This window comes from Ostrea edulis, chromosome 8, assembly GCF_947568905.1.
Source record: "Ostrea edulis chromosome 8, xbOstEdul1.1, whole genome shotgun sequence".
Classification (NCBI taxonomy): Eukaryota; Metazoa; Mollusca; class Bivalvia; order Ostreida; family Ostreidae; genus Ostrea; species Ostrea edulis.
Genome location: NC_079171.1, coordinates 48,872,663 through 48,896,376, shown reverse-complemented (window position 1 = coordinate 48,896,376; position 23,714 = coordinate 48,872,663). Strand labels below are relative to the sequence as shown.

At 34.4% G+C, this 23,714-nt stretch overlaps 1 protein-coding gene across 4 annotated transcripts; it reads right to left on the bottom strand.

Annotated features, from left to right (window-relative positions):
- Positions 1-439: 439 nt before the first annotated feature.
- LOC130049149 (uncharacterized) lies at positions 440-21,205 on the bottom strand. Of its 4 annotated transcripts, none has more exons than XM_056146351.1 (13): positions 20,432-21,205; positions 19,431-19,498; positions 18,799-19,067; positions 15,097-15,222; positions 13,056-13,268; positions 12,876-12,946; positions 12,561-12,748; positions 11,357-11,646; positions 9,612-9,752; positions 8,877-9,125; positions 8,460-8,557; positions 5,986-6,112; positions 440-1,578 (listed from the first exon to the last, which is right to left on the bottom strand). In XM_056146351.1, the coding sequence occupies exons 1-13, from the start codon at positions 20,458-20,460 to the stop codon at positions 856-858; spliced, it is 2,592 nt and encodes an 863-aa protein (XP_056002326.1). In that variant the 5' UTR covers positions 20,461-21,205; the 3' UTR covers positions 440-855. The 4 variants fall into 4 exon arrangements, with proteins under 4 accessions (XP_056002326.1, XP_056002327.1, XP_056002328.1 ...); XM_056146352.1 differs by having other exon boundaries at positions 8,892-9,125; positions 20,432-20,849; XM_056146353.1 differs by lacking the exon at positions 20,432-21,205 and adding an exon at positions 19,692-20,311 and having other exon boundaries at positions 441-1,578.
- Positions 21,206-23,714: the final 2,509 nt, after the last annotated feature.

The following is a 23,714-nucleotide window of genomic DNA, read 5'->3' as shown; positions in this document are numbered from 1 at the left end:
TGGACTGAATGGTTACTATAAGAGGACTGAATGGTTACTGAAAGGTGATTGAATTACAGAGCTTTGTTATTAAGTCACCTTTCCAGACATGTCAGTAAACGTTCAGTCGACTTAGTTTCATCCCTTGTAGAGTGTCAACCATACTATATGTAAAGGGATACTGAATGCGCCACCCTTCCACATAACTTACTTAATTTCATAAATCTAAACGAACTTCCTTAAACTTTGTCCTCTTAAATATAGTTTCTGAATCGCCACATGCACAGCATGTTTGTCACACGCACACATTATATTACTGAAAGTTAATTTCACTTCTACAATTTTTGATTTTGTTCCGAAGCACATAATGTACCACATGTACTGCAACATTAAACAATTCACAGAAGTTTTGAAATTTTCCAATGTTGGTTCCAAGTGCTGTAGATAAAATAAAGAACACATTGAGATTTTTTTTTTCAATTTTTATGATTAATTATTTCTATGTACGTATTACACTTGTTAGAATAAGCAGTACAGACAAGAGAATATACAATTCAAGGTTTTATATATATATATATATATATATATATAGAGAGAGAGAGAGAGAGAGAGAGAGAGAGAGAGAGAGAGAGAGAGAGAGAGCAATGCTTCTCACATCACAAAAGGATCGATAATCGGTTATATGAAAAGTGGAAAACAATAAAACAATTTAAAAGTCCTCCCTAAACTGATATCTAATAGAGCCACAGTGCCACTATAAATGTAATATTGAAAAATGAATGGATGTTCTAACAGTGGAATGCTAAATCTTGAATAAACTGTACAAAGAAAAATCAAAGTAACATAAACTGTCTTTCAAAGAGATGTTATCCATGCTTACAAACGATCCCATCGTGCCATGTTCATTAGAAGAGGTCTGTAACTTCTTCGAATATCGCCGAGCTTCTTTGCCAGTTCTTTGCATGAATGTAACATCGTTGATCCCTCTAGATTTATGTTCTCCATTGTCTCTTGAATGCTTTTGCCTTTTCTCAAATATGCATCGTGGATTCGCTCGATGATACTATCGTATTTACGCTGAATGGACATTTCCAAACACTTTTCTATAGCATCTGTATCCAGCTTGTCTAGCAAAAATCCATAGATATTTTCTTTTAAACCTTCCATAACTGAATCACCCAATAGCAAGATAACCCTGTCTGTCAAATCCATGGATATAGTGCAAGGAAGAAGAGCTCTGTAAACTGCAGATATATTGGCATTGTGATCATTTAACCCAGTAAAGTAGGGTGTATTCACATCAAATATTTCGTGCTGCATCTTTAGTAACTCTTTCTCCAGATCGTGTACGTAGCTTCTAATCTTTTTGTTTATACCGCTAATCAAAGTTCTCATTTGGTCACCAGTTAGCCACAGCTGAACAGCATTCATCAAAAGTGAAGCTATTTCACTTTTTAGGGCATGGATTGTGGTAACTGATCGACTTGGCACTTTCAGCAAAATTTCTTCTTTTCCTCTTTCGCTTTGAAGATAGTTGTGACATCTTGTCGCAAAAGTTGATGTTACCCATTTGATCTCTAGCTGCAATTGTTCTTTCATCTGAAAAAGAGATAAAGGTTTTCTTTTCCTAGGAAACGATCATACCAAAATGAATAGTGCAGACTTATATAACTTAAAAAAAAAAAGATTAAAGACAGATATACATGGGACTTAGAGAGATTGGCTCCTGATTCTTATAACCAATACAAAACACAGAGTTGGGCAAACACGGAGCCCTGGAAATACCAGAGATGGGACCGGGTGCCTAGGAGGAATAAGCATCCCCTGTCGACCGGTCTCACCCGCTGTAAGCCCTATATCTTGGTCGGGTAAACAGAGTTATCCGTAGTCAAAAAATAGTGTGCCATGAACGGTCTAACATTCGATTTTCTTTGCTGTTTTGTCACCAATACAGAATTCGATAAGTTTGACATATCATAATCTAATACCCCCATGGTAAATTTCAAAATCCCAATGATAATGAAGAGTTTATAATAAAACAAACTACAAAGGATTTTCACCCGTAGATTGGAGTTCTTATTGTACAGTATTGAACACATTTCATAAGCACTTATCAAAGAACAAAACTATTTGTCATATTGTAAATTATACTGTTATAAATGCGAATCTAAAAGCATTTTGGCTAAAAACTATCAGTTTCAAAATCATTAGATTCTGTGTCTTATAGCATGTTTTAAAACTTAAATAAACCTAATTATGTCCGTACATAATTTTTCCACTTTGTTTTTACTGCAAGTTACTGTTGGATTCCTCACACTTTCTACCATTAACAAAGAATTGATTTTTTCCACTTCTGTAAAACTAGTATATGCATGATGGAAGTCGGTAAATAAATGACCCCAATTCCCGCAAATGTTTTAAATACTTATTAAGACAATGCTGTAGGAGTGGACTTTCAGTGAAAAGCTTTCAAGTAAATTTTACAGAACAAATATCGTTTGCCCCGTGACATTTTCTGTGCCATGTTTGTAGCAGCAATAAAACCTCCACGATTGATAATGATTTCGGAGCCTTTGACCGCATTCTATCTCTTTAAGAAAGAATTATAACAAGACGGCTCACACAGTTGTTTTGAGTTATCTTTAAGCCATCTTTGAAGAATGTCATTGCCTGCTATCTAAACGGGTTTTTTTTCTCATAGCGATTATTTCATGGAAGTTTAAGCGCTTAGCTAACTTAAATTGGTATGAATAGATAATTCGTACTTATGCCATCACAAGTAAGCATTACTTAAGTAGCGTAAAACAGATAGATATTGCTAATGCGTAATTGTATGCCTGAACTTCAAATTGATTGCTTATTTTGTCAAAATTAATGAGTATTTACGCTTATTTAGAGCTCCACTGATTTTGACTATGGATTGCTCCATTTACCTGATCAAGATATAGGGCTTATGATCGATGTAGCCCGTTGGCAGGGGATGCTTACTTTTTTCAGGTACCTGATCCCACCTCTGGTATATCGAGGGTTCCGTGTTTGCCCAAATCCCTATTTTGTATTCCGTAAAGGAATTATAAGATCGATCACTGTTTGTTATCTTCACTTTTTCATGAAAATATTTCGTTTTCTAATTTACTCTATTTAAAGATACGAAGATCAAAATAATGTTTTCAACGTTTTAATCGATTATAATTCAAATTTCATTAATATGAATGGTAAATTTCGGAAGGACCATAAGCACACAAATGCACAAACAAATCTTCGCAAAAGGTAAAAATAGCGAACGATGACCAATTTTTCAATCCCTATCAAGAATACATCATTAAGAGTAAGGCAAACACGGACCCCTTGACATACATGAACGGTGAACATAACGAACAGTGATCAATCTCATCACTCCTAAAAGCAATACAAATTAGAGAGTTGGGCAAACACTGACCCCTGAATATAATACGTGGGATCTGGTGCCTTACGAGAAGTAAGCATCCCATGTCGACCGGTCAGCCCTAACTCTTGATCAGGTAAACGGAGTTATCCGTAGTCAAAATCAGTGTACCAATAACGGCCTAACAAGTAGTATGAAACAAGTCAGGCAGCATTTGACCCAATGATAGCTTTTATTGACAACCTAGATGGAATTTACGAAGTAACGACTTTAAAAGAAACTGCTAAAACCCTTGCACCATTAACTTGTTTTGTCAATGGCCTGCTTCGATTAAGATAGTGATCATATGCAAAACAAGCCTTTGTGTATCGAATCAGTTGAGAGATATCAACACCATATGCAAGTGATCTGGAATTCAACTACATCAATATTGAAACTTGACAATGGAGAAGCTGAAATCTTTCCGTTTATCATAAAGTTGAGTTGTTAGTCTGCCGTCGATATGTATTGTTCATAGAATATTCAAGAATGAACCAGAAGTGGACGACTTTCTTGCGTCTTTTATTTCTAGTTCACATGGATATATCGAATAGACATATCAATGGACGTTATTGATGTTCATAGATAAAACGTCGTCAATAGATCTAAATGTATCATTGAAGGGCACAGCAAGATATAGTTTCTTCTCACGTAGAACTATTTCAATAAATTTTGTTTCATAAGAATATGAAAACAGGTCTGCTCTGAAAGGAGCATAATTCGTGTCCATAGTAACTCCATCAGACTGTTGGAAAACCTGATCATTAAAGACCACGAAGATATTTTACGTCGACTTCATAGTTTGTGTTCATGGAATCAAATTGGTGTTTAACAAAGTAATTTTTGAATGACTGATCACTAGATATGAATATTCCCGTTTTCCATTTTGTTGCAGAAGTAACTGTCAATAATGTCAATAAGTTTAGTATTTGATTGATAATTCTAGTACGTTTGAAGTTTCTCTTTCACAGCTGTTAATATTTTCGTGAGGAGCAAAGATAGTGGCTTGGTAGAACATTTACTGGATCCTGCTTTGTATGTTTGTTCGAAAGGAGTTTTATGTAGTTTAGGAATTCAGTACAGGTACAGTAACTCATATTTATCCGACCCATTGATTGGAATATTAATTGTGTTTAAAACTGAGGCATGGTTTTAAAGAATTTCGTCTTTTGAAGGGGCAGTTGGAGCAGAAGTACGATTACCAAAAGTGGAATTAATGTCACGTTCGTTTAAAATACATTTGTAACAATCAGGCTTTGAATGTCAGCTGGAACCAAAACATATTCCTGATGTGACCTATTTAATTATTTTATCACTTCTGGTTTACTAAAACAGAAGGTTCATTGCTGCGTACTTTTGTTTTGCTCTTCCTAATGAGGGATTTTAATATTCCTCTAACACTTTTAATCCATTCTGTATCAAGTTCTTCTTTTTCATATATAGCCCATCGTTTGGCATAATCTTTGACAGAATTTATTATAGAGATGAGGTTCTGCCTTCAGTTGAAAGACCGATTTTCTCTGTATATTATCGTATATTAAACCTTTTCGAATAGCTAATTTGAGGTCCTCATTTTCAAGTATATCAACATCATCCGTAGTCAAAATCAGTTTATCTAGATGAACAGAAAATGTCTCTGAAAATGTTTGAAATTGTGGCAGTTTTAGCAATACTCCAAATCCACGGGGGAATATACTGTATTTTTTTTTCAATTCAGACAACAACACCCCCCCCCCCCCCCCGCTAAAAAAAAAATGCGTCATACCAAATACGAAAATAATTGGAATGCTAATCATTTAGTAGTTAAAATATTCAGTTTTTAATGCACGACGGATGACGACACGGCGGTGGAAACAAAGCGATATCAATAGGTCACCTGAGTGATCAACGTGATATAAAAATTGGGACCTACTCCCGATGTGTCGTTACTGGATCCGCCTTTGCATATTACAACTTCAACGATAGCTAATAACATCTCTAAACAAATACAAAATTTTCGGATGGTAAAAATACAAAATTACAAACAAAGATGTGTTTTGGAAATACTATACTCCGGGTGGTAATAAAGAATGATAAAAAGAAGAATTTATTTTTGTAAAACAAAACAAAAAAGATTCAGGGTTGCTTAAAAGAAATTTGAGTTAAACTCCAATGTTAGGATGAAATTAAAGCCCTACCTTAAACAGTTGAGAGAATATTACCAATGTTCTTTTCTTTCTTAAAACTAGGTCAAACGTCGATGCCACAACATTTGAAAGTCCTACCTAAATAGTTCAGGAGATACGTGTAATATATATGTTGGAATTTTTAAAAGTATGTGAAAATTCAAGGTCACGGAGTTTGGGGATCACAAATATCTTGTCGCAAGGAATGATCAAAAGCCACACCATGGATCAAGTTTCTGACAGCCAACCAGACAAACCAGTCAAAAATATATACCCACCATATTGCTCACGAAGGCATATTATAAAACTATATCTTTGAATTGATACGCCCACTGGAATTGAAGCCCATGACTCTCGGTTGTGATGTGAATACCCTTCTACCACCGAAATAAAAGTTACGGAGGTTATACACTGTACCTCTGAGAACTTTGTTTGGAATTCAGGAGAGACGTTTCTCCTCTCTGGTTGTTTCTCGCCTTTTCTCTGCATATCAAGTCTTGCACATACTACTCTTTCAATGTTGGTAAATGCTTCCCAGACGAATCTAATGAAATAAATATAATGAATCGGGATTAATGATATTATGCATTTCCAATATTTTGGCTTGAGCTTCACTGAAGAGACTATTTGTCGAAATGCGCATCTGTTGCATCAAAATTGGTACCGTATAAGTTTTACATTACGACCCCTAGGTCAAGGCCTCTGCTGGTGGATTGTTAGTTCCCGAGGGTCTCTGCAGCCAAATAGCTAACTTAAATACTAGCTTGAAAATACGGATGTATATTTAATTGATGTGATAAAAATTTGAAATTAATTTGAAAATTAAGGATTATCTCCCTCATGCATATATCTGATCCTTAAACGAATTTGACTCCAGTCATTGACACTGTCTTTTTAGTTCTTACAAGTTTATTGAGGATCACTGACATAACAGCTACACACCCTGAAGCGTGCTATTTCACCTCCAAAGCGTTTCGTTTCGTTCAGTGCACCCATGCCGAAATGATTTTCACGGTATATACGTTTCTAAGGGCATGGTTGGAACGATCGGCACAATTCTTGGAGCATGGCTTAATCATGCATGGAACGATTCTTGCACGAAACGATTTGCACCGAACGGTGAACGGTTTCCACGAAACGCTGAACGGTCTGCACGGAACGGTAAATGGTTTGCACGGAACGAAACGAAACACTTTGGATTTAAAACTTATACGGTACCAATTTTGATACACCAGATGCGCATTTCGACAAATAATGTCTCTTCAGTGATGCTCAACCGAAATCTTTGAAATCCGGAATATCAATGAAGTTTTAGAGCTAAATATAGCCAAAAACAGCGTGCCAAAAAAGTGGAGCCAAATTCGTCCAAGGATAAGAGCTATGCATGAGGGAGATAATCCTTAATTTTGAAATGAATTTCTAAATTTTATAACAGCAATTAAATATACATCCGTATTTTCAAGCTAGTAACGAAGTACTTAGCTACTGGGCTGTAGAGACCCTCGGGGACTAACAGTCCACCAGCAGAGGCCTAAATCGCATAAAAAATACACAACCAAGATGTAAAAGCCTACATTTAAAGGACAGACAACAATTCGCACTATGTTTATTGTGTATTCCTTTAGGAGAGGTGAAGATGACGAACAGTGATCAATCTCATAACTCCTACAAGCAATACAAAATAGATATTCTAGCAAACACGGACCTCTGGAAACACCAGATAGTATATCAGATATGTAGGAGGAATAAGCATCCCCTGTCGACCGGTAATACCCTCAATCTTGCGGAGTTATCCGTAGTCAAAATCAGAGTGCCAAGAACGGTCTAACAATCGGTATGAAATACGTCAGACAGCTTTGACATAATGATAGGTTGTAACGACCATAAAATTGCGATTGATTGACCGACTGTATTTTGTTTAACACCTCTTTTTTCACTCATATGGAGACGTCATTATGACCGGTGAAGGGCTTCAAATTTAGATCTGTGCTCGGCGCTTACCGCCATTGTGCAGTGAGAGTTCTTTAGTGCTCCAAACCTACTGTGACATGGAACATCCATTTTAAGGTCCTTTTCATAACATTTACATCTAATGTCCAGCGTTTGGCGATGGAATGGCACTACCTGTTTTAACGACTTTGGTCTGTTGTGGCCGAGATACGCACCCCGGCCTTCCGCATGCGGGACGAACGTTCTAATCTCTAGACCACCGCGTTGGTTTAAAATTTGCGAAATGCTGACTTTAAACGAGACTGTTGAAATCCATGTGCCATCAACTTATTTGTCAGTAGCCTGCCTCAATTTATAAACTGCTATACGCAGAACAACCTCTTGTGTATCGAATCAGTTGAAAGTTATAAACACCATATGCAGGTGATAATGGAATATTGCTCCATAAATATGAGAAGTTGATGATGGAGAAGCTGAAATCATCCCGTTTGTCATAAAGTTGAGTTGTCACTTTGCCGTTCAAATCTACTTTCAAGAAAATATCTAAGTATGAAGCACAAGTGAACGACTCTGTGGTTTCTTTTATTTAGAGTTCACTTGGATATACGGAATCGACATATGAATGAAAATTATTATTGTTAATAAATAACACGTCGTCGATATATCTAAATGTCGAATTGAAGGCCATGGCAAAATATATTTTTCTTTTTACGTAGAAGTTAATTATGAGATTGCTGACTGCTTGTTATCTTACTTTTCAAGTGTTTTACTTTTTGCTACTTTGACAAAACGTGTTATGCTAATAAAAATAAAATAAAAACCTAGCGATACTTCGATTAATTAAAAAATTATACAAAATCATCTTATATATTGACTTACTGACAAATGTGTTAGTTAAAGAAACAACAGATTGACAAGCTCATTAAAAAACAGGTGTCTACCTGAAGTCATCACACATCCTAACAGACTTGTTTTTCTCCAGTACTTCGATGAATTTTCTTTGGAAACGCTTGAACTCAGACTTATATTCACTTTCATCCTACAAATATTGAGATATCACTGTTTTAATAATTGATTATGATACCTAACATTGGATCTTTGTAGGAAAGTTACAAGTTATTTGAAATAACTTGTTATGATACATTATAGTGTATGACCATTTATTTTGTTATTTGATCTAAAATGAAAACTATGGTTCTATTGGGAAAAATCGAAGAGATGATGCAAACATGATTCACAGTAGTAAATATGTCTACCACATTTTCCGTCAGATTTATAACAAAAAAACGCGTCTAATAGATTTTTAACATTTTCAGTTGAATTATGCAGAAAACTTTCAATTTTTATGACAAACCTACCTTTTTCAAACATACTTGAAAAACAGTATCTTTCGACACAGCAGGCCATTCCCGTGATAATGACCCTATGATAAAATCATACATCCTTGTTTTCTGATTATTTTCTCCTTCCCCCTCTGCTTCATCTTCAGAACTGTCGCTGTCGCTTTCCACGCTGTCCCATTTGTTTGTCAAAAACAGTACATCTTTTAAGTTGAAATATGGCATTTTCTCTTGTTTTTCCACCACGACTCTCATAATTTTCATCAACTAGGTTGAAAGAAAAGGACGTTTAAAGGAAAGGATCATAAACCAGAGCCTGGTTCTACATGATCAAAATACATAAAAACTTGTTAAAATGGCTAGTTAAAATTCACCACTATATAAACTCTACAATAAATGTAAATATTAGAGATGTCATTGTATGATTAACATATAATAGAGAAAGTACTAGCACATGAATTATTGTCCCTTGCAATTTTGTTTACATATATATTGATCAGTCACAGAAACATGAAAATTATGTTAAAGGCATGCATACATATAACTTAATTACAGAATTACAGAACTTTAAATTCGTAATCTTAAACTGATATATGAAAAGGTGAAGATAAACAAAACACAAACATCCTGACAATTAGGATGAAACATGTCAGCTATCACTTAACTTCACGACAGCTTTCATTTTAAAACAAGATCATTATAACGCTCAGAGTATTTGCAAAATGGCGATAGTTCTAATTAGAAAATACTTACTCTGTCCTCATGTGTTCCTCCTGCGTTTGCTGCATCGACCAGAAAAATGAAGGACGACGCATTGGGAAGGTAATCCAAAAGAACATCATCCAATATATGATCGTGTCCAATGCCAGGAGTATCCACAAGTACTGTGCGGTTCTGCAAGTAGATGGGTGGAAACTGTACATAATATGACTGGAAACTTCATTTTCAGCTGTTTTGTTGAATGGTATTAATGAAATATTTTTAATAATGTGATGATTTTCTGTAGATAACGTCACAATGAACTAGGTACGTTTGTTATCATAACTAGGCCATGAAAATACTTTACTAATGATTATTAGTACAAACCATTGATATATACGAAGTTGATGATCCTTAGTATGTATATATACAAACATATTGGCGGATCTAGGTCTCTTGTAATGTTGAGTACTATGCAAACCTATCCAGAATCCGGAAAATGGACGATTTTCTTACCTTTTTCTACCTTTTAGGAGAAAACCCCATGTGGCCACATGCATCGGCCACAAAAATCAGTAAACTAGAGATAGATTATCTTTAAAAGAAGTAACTGTGCCTGTTTCAATCTGGCCGTTGGCCATTTTTTTTTTTTGACGTTTGAGCACAGGCGTATCGTCATAGCACATAGCAACGAATATTGTACAGTGATATAAGAAAATGAATCACAACTTAATGTACTTGATATTGTTTTTGGAACCACAATGGTAAACTGTACTGATAGTTACATTCTAAATAATATCAGTTCATGAACAAATCCAGTTCGAGTCATTGAAATGCAGACAGCAACCGGGCCAAAAAAGATGTAGTAGGCCAGCTATGATGCACAGTTGTACACGAAATCTTCTTTTCTATAAATGTGTACAAATGAAATGTTCCTGTCGCTGATATAATCATAAATATGTAATAATAATGCCAATATTATAGGGTTATTTAACTTATATTGGTGAATATTGGCAAGTTGGCTGTGAAAATGCACGAGCTTGTGAGTATTTAGTTGTTAAATTATATCCCTTTTCACTCAAAATACTCCAAAATAGACGAGAATACATCAATATTGACACCAAAGGTTAAAGTGTGCAATATCAGCATGTGTTTCTTAACTGTTCAATATTAAACCCGTCATTAATGCATGAAGCAAACTGATTTTGTGAATGGGAACATCATAATTTATGTACAGTAAAACATTTTGTTTAAGTAAATGAATATGATTTCAAATACCGGCTCTGTCAGATTCGGAGGACTGTCGTCTGCCATCTTGGCTTGTTTACATCGTTATGTACGGTAAGGTCAATATTGAATGCTCATATTTGGAATGTTTTGGGCACACACAATTTACGCAATGCAAAGTTAGCGTTCAATAAATTCTCAGGATATTGAACACTAACATTCTCTGGAATTTACGCAGATTTTATAATAGACTATGTATTGGCTTTATAATAAAAATGTAATTGGTTAATCCAACATTTTAATACACATATTCTAAAATAGTACTGAGCCTTGTTTACATTGACAAGGTCATATCTGAAGACCCGTGACAGCCGAGCGTTTGGCGATGGATCTGTCACTACTTATTTTAACGACTTAGGTCTGTCGCGGCCGGGATTCGAATCCCGACCTTCCGCTTGCGGGGCAAACGCTCTACCTCTAGACCAATGCGGCGGTTTATAAGTATGAAAGTAGTAGTTTATTACAGGTACTGTAAGTAGTAGTATATTTTCGTCACCATGCAAAATAATTACCTGCAACGTTTCCGAAGGCAGGTTGATATCGACAAAATGTATGTTTCTGTCGTTGACTTTCTTCTTTTTATCCAGTTCTGTGTAGTTTCGAAGAGCATCATGCAATGATGAGACATCCTTAAAGCCCTTTCTTTCCAGCAATTCGTTTTCTTTGTTGTAGAGATTGATTTGCATTTTTTCTGATTTTCGAATTCTACACACAGCTGCTGTCGATGCAAGTGTTCTTGGAACCAAAATATGATGCCCAACTAATCGATTTATTAATGTTGTTTTTCCAGCGCTTGTGTCACCTGAAAGAAAGCAGAAGTTAGATACCGATAAGGACCGTATACGAGTATAAATAAAACGCAGTAATACAGATCGTGTATATCTCAAAAAGTATTAATTACAACGTACAGCGAAATCACACTAAGGTCAGAAAAATATGTCCTTTCCTCATGTCTGGTAAAACAGTTAACGTTTTATTATTACAAATAAATGTGATGCATATAGAATTAGCAGTTCCTAGCAGAAATAGAAAGGACCACAATGTAAACTAGTTTATACAACAAATTGTGCAATCCTGTATAAATAAAGGATATTATTATTATTATAGAAATGATTGCCCAACTATCTATTTTGTATTGCTTATGGGAATTATGAGATTGGTCACTGTTCTTTATCTCCACCTTTCATCTTATTTCACTTTTTTCCCTTCAAAATATGTCATAGTCAAAAACACGACATCATTCTTTGTATACTTGTAAAGAAAAAAGGTCACGGTTATCAATCACGAGTTGGTTGTTATCTTTGATTGACTGTAATATTTTAACGGCAATCAATATTACTCGAATATTTTGATGGCTTTTTCTCTATAGTTTAGCACTAAGATACTTAAGGACCTTTTTTGCTAGGAACATGATTTCAGAACTGTTTGAATGAAATATAGATTTAGTTTTAAATTAACCACCAATCAAACTAAAGATGAAAAAGAGGAAATAACGAAAGTAATGTTTTCTTCATCATTATTGTAAATATTAGTGACAAAATAGCAGATCTACAAATGCATTTTACATTTTAATCGAAACTGTTTAACATAGATGATTTTGTTCAGATACTATAAAACCATTGTTTAAAACCACATTGATTCCAACATATATATCTCGATACAGAAATATGATAACCAATTAAGGGAAACAGAAGTCATTTAAGGATTTTTTTTTACCTGCTACAACTATAAACCATTCAATTGTTTTCAGCTCCTCGCCTTTTGTCTTGAGATTTTCCAACAATTTTGGAGAAGAGTTTGAAAGCTCATCTTTTAAACGCCCTGGAAATTCCTCCATCTGTAGAAGCTTCAATAATTGTTGAGTGAGCGATATGGTTTTCTCGATCGCGTCGTCTGCTGTAAAGCTGAAAAACACGAAAAAAAAACAGCATGATCATATAACAAATGAAACATACATACAGTTAATTTGCAATAGGTATAACGATTTAGAATATACAACACTTTAAGATTAAATGATGAATAATGATTTACTGAAAGTATTTTGTTGCAGTATTCTCAACGTCCTCTATCAACATGTCTAGCCCCTTGCTGAATCTGGAAGTCTATTATTGAAAACAGTTATTAGTATATTAATTTAGAACATTTAGATATGCGTGCATTTGTAATTATTAATCGTTGTAAATAAATTAAAAGAAAGTATATGCAACATACCCGCCGTAAACTGATACAAAAAAAGTGGTCTTTCTTGATTGGTACTGGCCAGACATTTTTCACCGAAGATTCGAAAAGAGGTTTAATGTTATCCTCTTCATGTAGAACATTATCCTCGTCACCATTAAGGGTATCCCATTTGTTTGTGACAAAGTATGTCTTAGTTGTATCAAATACTAGTTTCTCATGATAGACTGATAACGTGCATTTCATCTGTAAAATGTTACAGAAAGCAAAATTCATATTTTCATGCAATATTCTTTTTTCATATAATCATTATTACAACTCTATTTCAAACAAATTTGGCATACATTCCACTTTTGGGAATCCTCCTTATACAAATTTCAAATCCCTTTTCAGGTGATGAAATTCTCCAAACTTATCCACATTATATACCAACAGTAGGAATGAATATGAGTTACCAATATTGGTTTCCGAAACTTCACAAACACCTTCATTGAACTTGGCATTACTTCCACTTTTGGTAATCGTACTTTTACTTTAACTGCCCTTTCAAAAGACGACATTCTTCAAAACCATGCTTCAGTTTTAGACACATTTGATATCCCAGTCAATGGATCAGATTAATATGAGATATTTTATTGAAAGTAGACATTAACGGCAAACTGACAACTCAACTTTATGACAAACGGGATGATTTCAGCTTCTCCATTGTCAACTTCCCATATTTATGTAGCAATATTCCATTATCACCATTATTTCGAACTTTGTAGGCCAACATTACGGTTGGTCGAGATGGAAGAAGAATATGGCATAGAATTCGACATAGTATCTTAAAGTTGTACAAAGGTGGAGCGTTCTACAGTTCAGAAGCGTGAAAAGTTTACTGACGTAATACCAGTTCATCACAACCTGACAGAGCATACTTTTATTTTGGTGCGAACCGCAAATTTACTTTCATCGACATTGTGAATGGATTTCATCCCACTGAAGGCGAAATTATGTGAAAAGGGATTATTCATCTTCAATCTAATCAATGAATACGCAAGTAACGACAATGTTACGGTTGATGATACCAAAAAATCGTGCAGTGTGAAGTTTTTGTCAATATTGGGTTTCGAAGTAAACAAAATGCCAAATTATGAGATCTGATTTAAGAATGCATAACCCTTACACTAATATGAATTTCACCTGTTTCAAAATGGTGAAATGTTGGAAAATTAAACTTAATTACTTGTTAGAATTCTAAGCAACGTGATGCGATTTTCGAAAGAAGGTAGGAAGTGCTAGAGTAGTGGTGTATATGTACTAGTATATGGGAGTGAGGACACGGAAATCCCCACTATAGGTCCCCGTATCAGGTGACAGTGGCTTCCTTGACATCCTTTTTTTCAAGTTTGGTATGTGTCTCCAATGCCTTTTTAATGTATGTGTATGGAATGGGTAACTTTAGGAGTACCATCATGATAAGTCACCATAATACTGAAACAATGCGGGTATCCCTTTATCAGGTTTAATCGCAAGCCAAATCATGTTTATTGAAAATAACTATTACCAGCTTTGAAATGACAATTCTTAATTTTTCTTAATTATTGAATTGCATGTACATGTATTGATCTATTCATTTTGGATACATATATTATGAATATGCATATAAATAAAAATTTGAAACGGTTTGACGTACTATTGACACTGCAATGAACATTTGTATATCTATATTAGCCCTTGATTAAAGGTTACAAAAATATCTGTAATACCTGTACAAAATGAATTTCTCTTTAACATTACCTGTGCATAAAGTAATCGAACAAAGTCAACATTTTAGTAAAGGATGACAATAGTAAAATGGATAACATCGAAATCGGATATAGCCATATAGCCTAAAATGACACAATTCGAATTTTTAAAGTGTGAAGTTGTTTCAAAATTTAGATCTTTATCATAGTCCAAGAACTCTAACTCTTGATGACATGTTGATAACAATCTATAGATCTAAGAATTATTTTTGATATAATACTAAGTCGCAGCACTAATAATGTCCTGACTACAGTCACTACCAAATACAGATATGTCTACTTACCGTTTCTGGTTGTGTTATCAAGCTATCAGTAATGCTAGCAAACACTATCAAAACATCTGTTGAGAAACCTGGTTCCCATTCCGTCTTAATAAGGTTCTCCGGAATTTCAATGAAAACGCATCCCATCTTTAAAAAGTAGGAAAATCAATCTGTATATATTGATGATAAATTATATGTACACAGTTTACGCTATATATCTTTGATAAAGGTATTATAAGAAACAATTGTAAATGACTTCTTGGTAAACTTTACTATAGAAAATCGTTATTATGTTTCCTGTACACAAAATATTAGTTGAAATACATAATTGGTTACGAAAAATCAATACATCTAGGTAGGTACGTTTACACTAATGTCCCATATAGGTGTTTCAATAACACTGGAAATCAACGAAACAAAATGTCTTTTTAAACCAGACTTATAAATAATGATCCGAGGGCAACTTGTCACGTCGGGCTGCAGAATTCTAATTTATGCTAAAAGAATCAAGCATAAAAACACGCTTGAGGAAATGTTTGACAAAGATAAAGTGGACTAGCATCTAATTTGAAATTAGTGCTACATAGTTTATACATGATGACTTTGTTCAACGAACAAGTGAAGATTACGAACAATGACCTATATATAGGGGTTTGTACGCTTTACCTAATGACAGGCCACACCCGCATTTAGTTATGCATCATGGTCAGATAAACTCGTAGTCAGTATGCATTCATAATGCAAAGAAAGGCCTAACAAGCTTAAAGTAAATGATGTAAATCAGTGTATTTTAATAACATATGTGAAATATTTTATTCGCTACTTAAGTAATGATATTTACAAAGCAATTACACGTTGGATTTAAAGTCATGCTTTTCTTATCTCAAATATGTTGTGCTTTGGTAGACTAAGGTATATTTTGCGCTGGATCCGAATTGATGATGCATGTAGTGTTATATTTCCTCTAAGGTATTAATTGTATCTTGTTTAATGTCCCTCTCGAGAATTGTTCACTCATGTGAAGACGTCATAAATACCGGCGAAAGGTTTCAAATTTTGGCCTATGTTCGACTCTTATGGCCATTGAGCAGGGAGGGTTCTTTAGCGTGTCACAAATACTAGGACACGGGACATCCGTTTTTAAGGTCATCTCCGAGGATCCGTGAAATTGACACCTGATTCTGAGCGTTTGCCGATGGAACTGTCACTACCTGTTTTAGCGACTAAATTATGTCGCGGCCTAGATTCAAACCCTGACCTTCCGCTTGCGGGGCGAACGCTCTACCCTAGACCATCGCAGCGGTTATCTCTAAAGGAAGCAATATTTGATGTCAAATTATGTCGTCATAAGGATCCCGACATATGGTGGATACCGTTTAATAAACATTATGTCCGTTCATTTGGCCGCCCGTAGCACTTCTTACGACACGTGAAAACTTGGATGGATTTTCATCAATGGTATCCATGATACTTTGATTAGCCCAAGAAAGATCCAATCGGTTTCGTCGTTACTGAGTCGGGGATTTTAAAGTGTTTTGATATCAACACGATGATAATTTGTTTGTAATGACAAACAGTAACTTGAAATTATTTTGGGAAAATTTGGCACTGGTGTGGTAACATATGCTAGGATTAAGACGAGGGAGACGCTATTGATTTTCAGGGAAACTTGATACATCTCCGTTCTCGGTAGTTGTTTTTTTTTCTTCTTTTGTATGTATGAATAATATGTCTTGTTATGTGTGTTTGATCACGTGGTTTTTTTTTAATAAAGCTATTATCATCAAATTTGTTTATCGCAAATGTTGGGATAAAGCAAACACCGATCTGTGTATAACTTGTATATTCTATGCGGATTCAAAGATGCGTTTTACTACAATATATGTCAGACAATTCGGGTATTTGAAATTAACAGCCATGCCTAGATGCACCCTTCCCACGACCGAGAATATGTTTTATTCTTGCCTAACGAGAAGTCTTTTTAATTGTTTAATCGGTTGTTATAAATGTATATAAGAAAGAATAGGCTGTTTGATATCTGTATTTGAATAGAGACCTAGAATTTGCATTTTAACGACATTTAGATTGATTGATTATGGCTTAACACCGTCTTGCAATATTTCCGCTATTTTACGGTGGAAAATGTGTTTGGCTGTAAGTGTTTTCGAGTTTTCAAGACGGCCCCAGTGAGTATACATTTTGTTTCAAAAATCTAGAAATTGATTCCTTGCATACCAAGGGGATTGTGATCCTTAACACGGGGCATCCTTTTACGTCTTCTATCACGGACAGAGATGGAATGTGCAAGAATAGCGAAACAGACATGACTACTGTAATTCATTTCCAGTTTGAATGAATTTAATACAGTAAAGGAATCACTGACAGTGTATGTCGAATAATTAATATTCCACAATAGAAAATCACATCTTTTTTTCTTTTATTTGTGATGTTTAAAAAAATCTTGTTTTTATTATCACAACGTGTTCATATCATTGAGCTAAGAAGTAAAAATGAAAATTTAGATTTATTCAATGATTTGTTTTCGTATAGTTATTGATGAATAAAAGGGGTTGATTTTACCACGTCAGGCATGATCGGTTTGACCTGTTGACAGGGAATGCTTACTCCTTCTAGGCACCTGATCCCACCTCTGGTGTACCCAGGAGTCCGTCTCTGTCCAATTAGCTATTTTATATTGCTTATACATTGTAGGAGTTATGAGATTGATCATTGTTCGTTATCGTCACCATTCTTTCTTAATCTTTTCTAATATCAAAAATATTTTCATTGCATTGAAATTAGTTTGTGTTTGAACTACCCTAGAACCGAATAATGCCGAACATCTCGAAGAGTGTCATTTGTACAGATCGATCACAAAGCGTGCAAGTTACACATAAAAGTGGTTGGCATTCCGTGCGAAGCGTTCCATGCTAATCGTTCAATGTATCGTGCAAACCATTCAGTGCAAGAATCATTTCATACCGTTATGTTTTCTCTTAGTATACATCTGGGTTTGTACAGAGTTATGGGCCTTATATTTCTTTTGATATGTAAGATCACACCACTTTATAACACGTGGTAATCTAAGAGTACAAACTTGTCGCGGTAGCTCAGTGGTAGAGCGTTTACTTCGTAAGCAGAAGGTCGTGAGTTTTCGCCCCGCTTGTGCCATGGCTGCAACATACCTAGAACGTCAAAATAAGAACGAATATCCCTTCGCTTAACGTTTGGCATTTAGATGTGAGAATAATGGGTCTTTCGGATATGACCTTAAAGCGAAGTTCTCGTGTCGAGGTAGGCGTTGGCACGATAAAGAACACTCACGATTGCGACCCTGAGCGCTAAGCATGAGTCTAATTGTGTGTACATGTACATACAGCTGGTGACGTGTCAATATGAGTGAACATTTCTTGATGGGACGTAAAACAATCAATTAATCAATCTGAGAGTACATGGAGATAATGTAATATTTTGTTTACAATAATTTATTCCGAAAACACATGAAGTTCTGTAACAACAAATTTATTTATCAGTATCGTACCTCGATTTAAAAATGATAATGCACCTTTCACAGAACATGCTTCCGGATTGAAACACCTTTACGGTACCGACTCCACTTTGAATTCCAAAAACTTATATGAAATAAAAATCATATAGTTTTGGATATTGAATTTCAACAATCAATCCCTACAATCAAATTATGGAGAAATATATTATACAAACCTGTCTCCTTTCAGTTTTGATATAAACATCTACAGAGAATGATAAATGGATTTCATCGCTGTGTGAATCCATGAAATCCTGTAACGCTTTTCTAGAGGTAAATAATTTTTTGTGACTTGTTCTTTTGTTATTGTTTACAATCTCAATACCGTCCTCCTTCCAGCAATGGGTTTTAATGACTGAAGTCGTTGCACACAACAGACCAGGTTTGTACAATGGAAACTGTACTAATTTGTTAATGAATGATGTCTTCCCAGATTTTGTTGGACCTAATTAAAATGATAAATTAGAAGTGGAAATGGTATTTGATAACACTACTATTAACAATGAGGGTATATTTGGTGTAATTTCTAGTGCTAGTACTTCTACTCAATCTTAAATGAAACTACATTATAGTCTCAAAGTCACGATTCAAATTAGCCGTCCTTAAACTGGACAATTTTACAGATTTATTGATTATAGACATGTGTACTGTATTGGCACTTTAAATAAATAAAGAAATCGATCGATACAAAACTTCAAATTTTAAAAGTGATTTACACTCCAATTATTACATTTAATATAGAAAAATGTTTTGTTTGAAAGTTTTAATTTATGATAAGAAATAAGTTTTGAATCAAAGAGATTTTCACCTATGATTACAATTTTGAACTCTTCGCCAACCATAAAGTCATATTCTGTAGGTTCCAATTCAGGTACGCTGTTGAAAAAAGAAACAAATAGATATTGACATAGGATATATATAGATATATATGATTAGGTTAAACACCCAATGTAGGTTCTTACTTTTAAAGATTTTTTTAATTCAGTGTTTGACAGAGGAAAATCGGATGGACATGGTAAATCAAATGTTTTTTCGTAAACAAAATTGTCAATGAATAAAAGCAACATACCTTCATAATATCAATACATTCTCGGTGTTTCATCATGAAATATATTTCAAACATCCACATTTTGTCGATATTTACATGGCACTGTTAATTTCTTTTTTATATGTGTCGCTCGATGTATACTTATGACGTCATCAGTTTATATTCATATTGGTTACACACAAATTACACGACAACAGTATCTTTAAATGGATATTGCTGGGAAAACTGGACTAGCTGAATGAAAAAGGTATTCAGCCTTGTAGCATCAATTTAGTGTCATTGAATTATGGTCTTTTGTTTCCATAGTAATATCATTGCATTAAGGTATGCACCTCAAACGTTCATGACTAGATCAAATTGAGATTCCTGATAAATCTGAACTTCGAAGTCCAAATAAAATCCAAGAATAACCCATAAATTAAATGAATACTAGATTCTCCAGTATACATTTCATATAACTACTACTCCTGCAATTTCATTTTAATGAATTATTTTCAAGTTTCAAAAATGTTTCATGTTCAGACAAAAGCTATTTTAAACAAATCCATATTTCAAAGTGCATTATCAGGTTTCTATAAGTAGTGTATGTCTATGGGCCATGGTTACCGTCTTTTCAAACGATAAAGATCTTTTTAAAAAGAAAAAAAGGAACAAACAACAATATTTCGAAACCTATCATCAATGATGATACGAAACGTTGTACAGACAAAGTATAAGTGCCTACTGAATATTATGTTATATCATAGCAATGTTTACAATACCTTGACGATTGGTAGACACTGGAATCCATTTCCAAATCTCTCTGAACAAATGATGGATCTATCCAAGTAGTAACAAATATTGAATACAGTCAACACGACTGTGCACAAGAGTGCGTAATTGAAATAGCAGAACGGGTTTAAATTACAGCAAACCATGTAGCATTCAGAAAATTGCCTTAAAGTTTACAATTACAGAGTGTTTTCGTCTATTATCAGTTGAATATATAAACCAAAATGCTCAAAGCCCACGACATTCGTCCGAGTCACTCTGGTCATGTTGTTGATTAGAAAAACATTTTTTTTAATCGGCTTTATTCCAGCGACAAACGTTTAATCCAATCCTAGCCGTTCGGGGTAACGACTTAATCGAATGTGATTCTACATAAGGTAGATAATTTAATATATTTCTTCTCATATAATTTAACTAGAATCTTGCCTTAGTAACACGTTTCGAATATGATTGTGCAGAAATATCGTATAACTTGATATAATCAGATAAAACTATCAAAATACTTTGGATATATCTTCAAAAAATCTCAAAATTTCTCAACATCTTTCATGATCGTGACAACTTTTTGATATTGCTCTGTGCAGAGGTTAAGCGTTAAACAAACAAATGAGAAATTTTTACAATTAAATAAAATTTGATTTAGATTAGATAACAATATAGCGTTCTCTAACAGTCTCTGAAAATTAAATTAAATAGGGTTATGTCAGGGTTTTTTTCTTCTAATTTTATCCCGGGACCTTAAAGACGTTATGTGATATCCTTTTAAAACATACTATTTTTTTTCATCTATTCATCTGGAATGATCGAAACAACACACGGCTAGAGTTTGTTCTTTTAAAAGGTCCTATTTCCTTTTAGAATGATATGTGTAAAGTGTTTCATATTTCATCAAAATATCTGCATTTAAAATCACTCTGATATTTCATTTGAAGAAGGGTGGGATATTGTTAAAGCTTGTTGTTGACACCCAGCAGTCTCAAGTGACCTGGGGTCAAACAAATATTTGATCTCTTGAAACAGCTTCTCGATAAAACGTTCTTCGATTTGTTAATATAGACATCTTAAATAAGTCCCAGTTTAAAATATCTTGTTTATGTATGCAGCATTTTATTTCTCACCTTGCGGACAGGATTTCATAATTAAAAAGATAATCATCGGAATGATATCTGCTTTACTGCATTTAAATCAACACTACACACGTCAAATTGTGCACATTCGGGTGCACTCGTCACAACAGAAATAGGTCAGGGTCAATGTTTTCTTCTCAAAATTAAAAAAAACAAGTGCGGTAAACAACAGTCTATACAATTTTAGCTTGTATTTATACTGTAGGTTTACAGCGTTGCCCAGCGAAAACATAATTATAACATGCCGTGGGTACCAGAATAACTTTTTTTCGGATTGTATCAGATGCATCTCTTGTCAGTCTAATCGATTCCATGTGTTCTATTTATAGAATGCATTTCTAAAAGGTATTTCTTGATTTTTCAATTCGCGGTCACACACACACACACACACACACACACACACACACACACACACACACACACACACACACACACATATATATATATATATATATATATATATATATATACAAAGCACTAAAATGACTAACGACACGAACAACGAGATTCAGGACAAACGAAAATAATTATACAATGTGGTCAATATCAACAGAGCATAATAACAAAAACTACATATAAATACATCTGGCACTAGAACTACACTAATCTACTAACGTATTTACAACGCAAACTACATGTTTTTGGTCTTTAGGCTTGCCAATCAATGTTAAAAGTGGAGCGAATTAGGACATGCCTTATTCGTCCAAAGAGCTGATCCAAAATGTCCGAAAAGAAAAACAATAAACTTCATTAATCTCAAGTGGAACGAGTTAACCCAATTACGTTGACAAATAGTAAAGCTAACTCGTACCCAGAGAGATTCTATTTTAACCATGCATAATTTATAAAAGTTATAATAAGTAACAAATACAAAAACAAAAATAAAAAATAAATAAATAAATGAAAATAAGCTATGTAAACGAAGTAAGAAATGAACAAAGTTTGAGAGAAAGATAATGTAAACAACAAGTTTGAATAAGTTAACAAAATGGACCAACTCCAAACAAAAACAAAGAATAAGCAGCCCAGGATATTGAATCAACATCAGACATTCCCGTGCTGATCATGTCTAGGGTAGATGTGCAAAAAACATAGAATCACGAAAACTGATAAATGGGTTTTACATGTAAGCAATCGGTTATAAAGTTCAAGGTAATTAAAAGGGATGGGCTGATTGTAAACAGAATTGAAAGGAAAAAAAATGTGTTCAAAAATGGTCATAGTACCACTGTTAGGGACATGATCAGACGAGTAGGTCTAGATGAAGCTTAAAATCTAGTAAGGGTTTAGCCCGTATTCATCCTGGTGAAGTCAGTAGGTTTGTTGATACCATGCAGTTCAAATGACTTCAACCTGTGCATCCAGAATTTTTCCTTCTGCTTTCTTGCGGTATCTCACCAACTAGGGTCAGGATCAATAACCACTACTGTTCAAATGACTTCAACCTGCCAAAAAAGATTTGCCAGTAGCAACACATTTCAATGGCAATAACCACCGATGGGAGGACATTACAGTAGTGTATGTGTGATATAAATAATGATGATATAACGTTCTTCCTTGAGTTTATATAGACATCTTACACAAGTTCCAGTTTAAATTATCTTGTTTACGCATACAACATTTTTATCCTCACCCAGGATTCAACATTTCACAATTAAAAAGATTATCATCTGAATGATACCTGATTTAGTGTGTTTAAATTAACACTGCACACGCCTTTGTGCACATCAAAGTTCCAGTTTAAAATGTCTTGTTTACGTATGCAACATTTTATTTCTCACGTAGGGGACAAAATTTCACAAATAAAAAGATAATTATCTGAATGATACCTGCTTTACTGTATTTGAAATTAACACTGCTATTTCAAAACACTGCATACACCTGTGTGCACATTCGGTTGCAGTCGTCACAACAGAAATAGGTCAGGGTCAATGTTTTCTTCTTAAAATCCAGGGGTCCTATTGTATAAGTGAGGTAAACAACAGGCTATGCCACTTTTGTCGAGTTGATTAAGAAAAGCTTCCAGACTTTACCAAAGCCATTGAAAGAAATAATAAAGAGGAACACTTTACATTGAATTATATGTATGTACATGTATGCTTGTGTAAGTTACCGCAAATATAGTGCATAGCATTTTTTTTCCAGA

Coding starts and splice junctions, on each gene's coding strand:
- LOC130049149 (XM_056146351.1), bottom strand. CDS start 20,460: ATGGATTCCAGTGTCTACCAATCGTCAAG. Junction 11,647..12,560: donor ATGGTTTATAGTTGTAGCAG/GTAAAAAAAAAT, acceptor GCTTTCTTTCAG/GTGACACAAGCGCTGGAAAA. Junction 9,753..11,356: donor TGCCTTCGGAAACGTTGCAG/GTAATTATTTTG, acceptor ATCTACTTGCAG/AACCGCACAGTACTTGTGGA.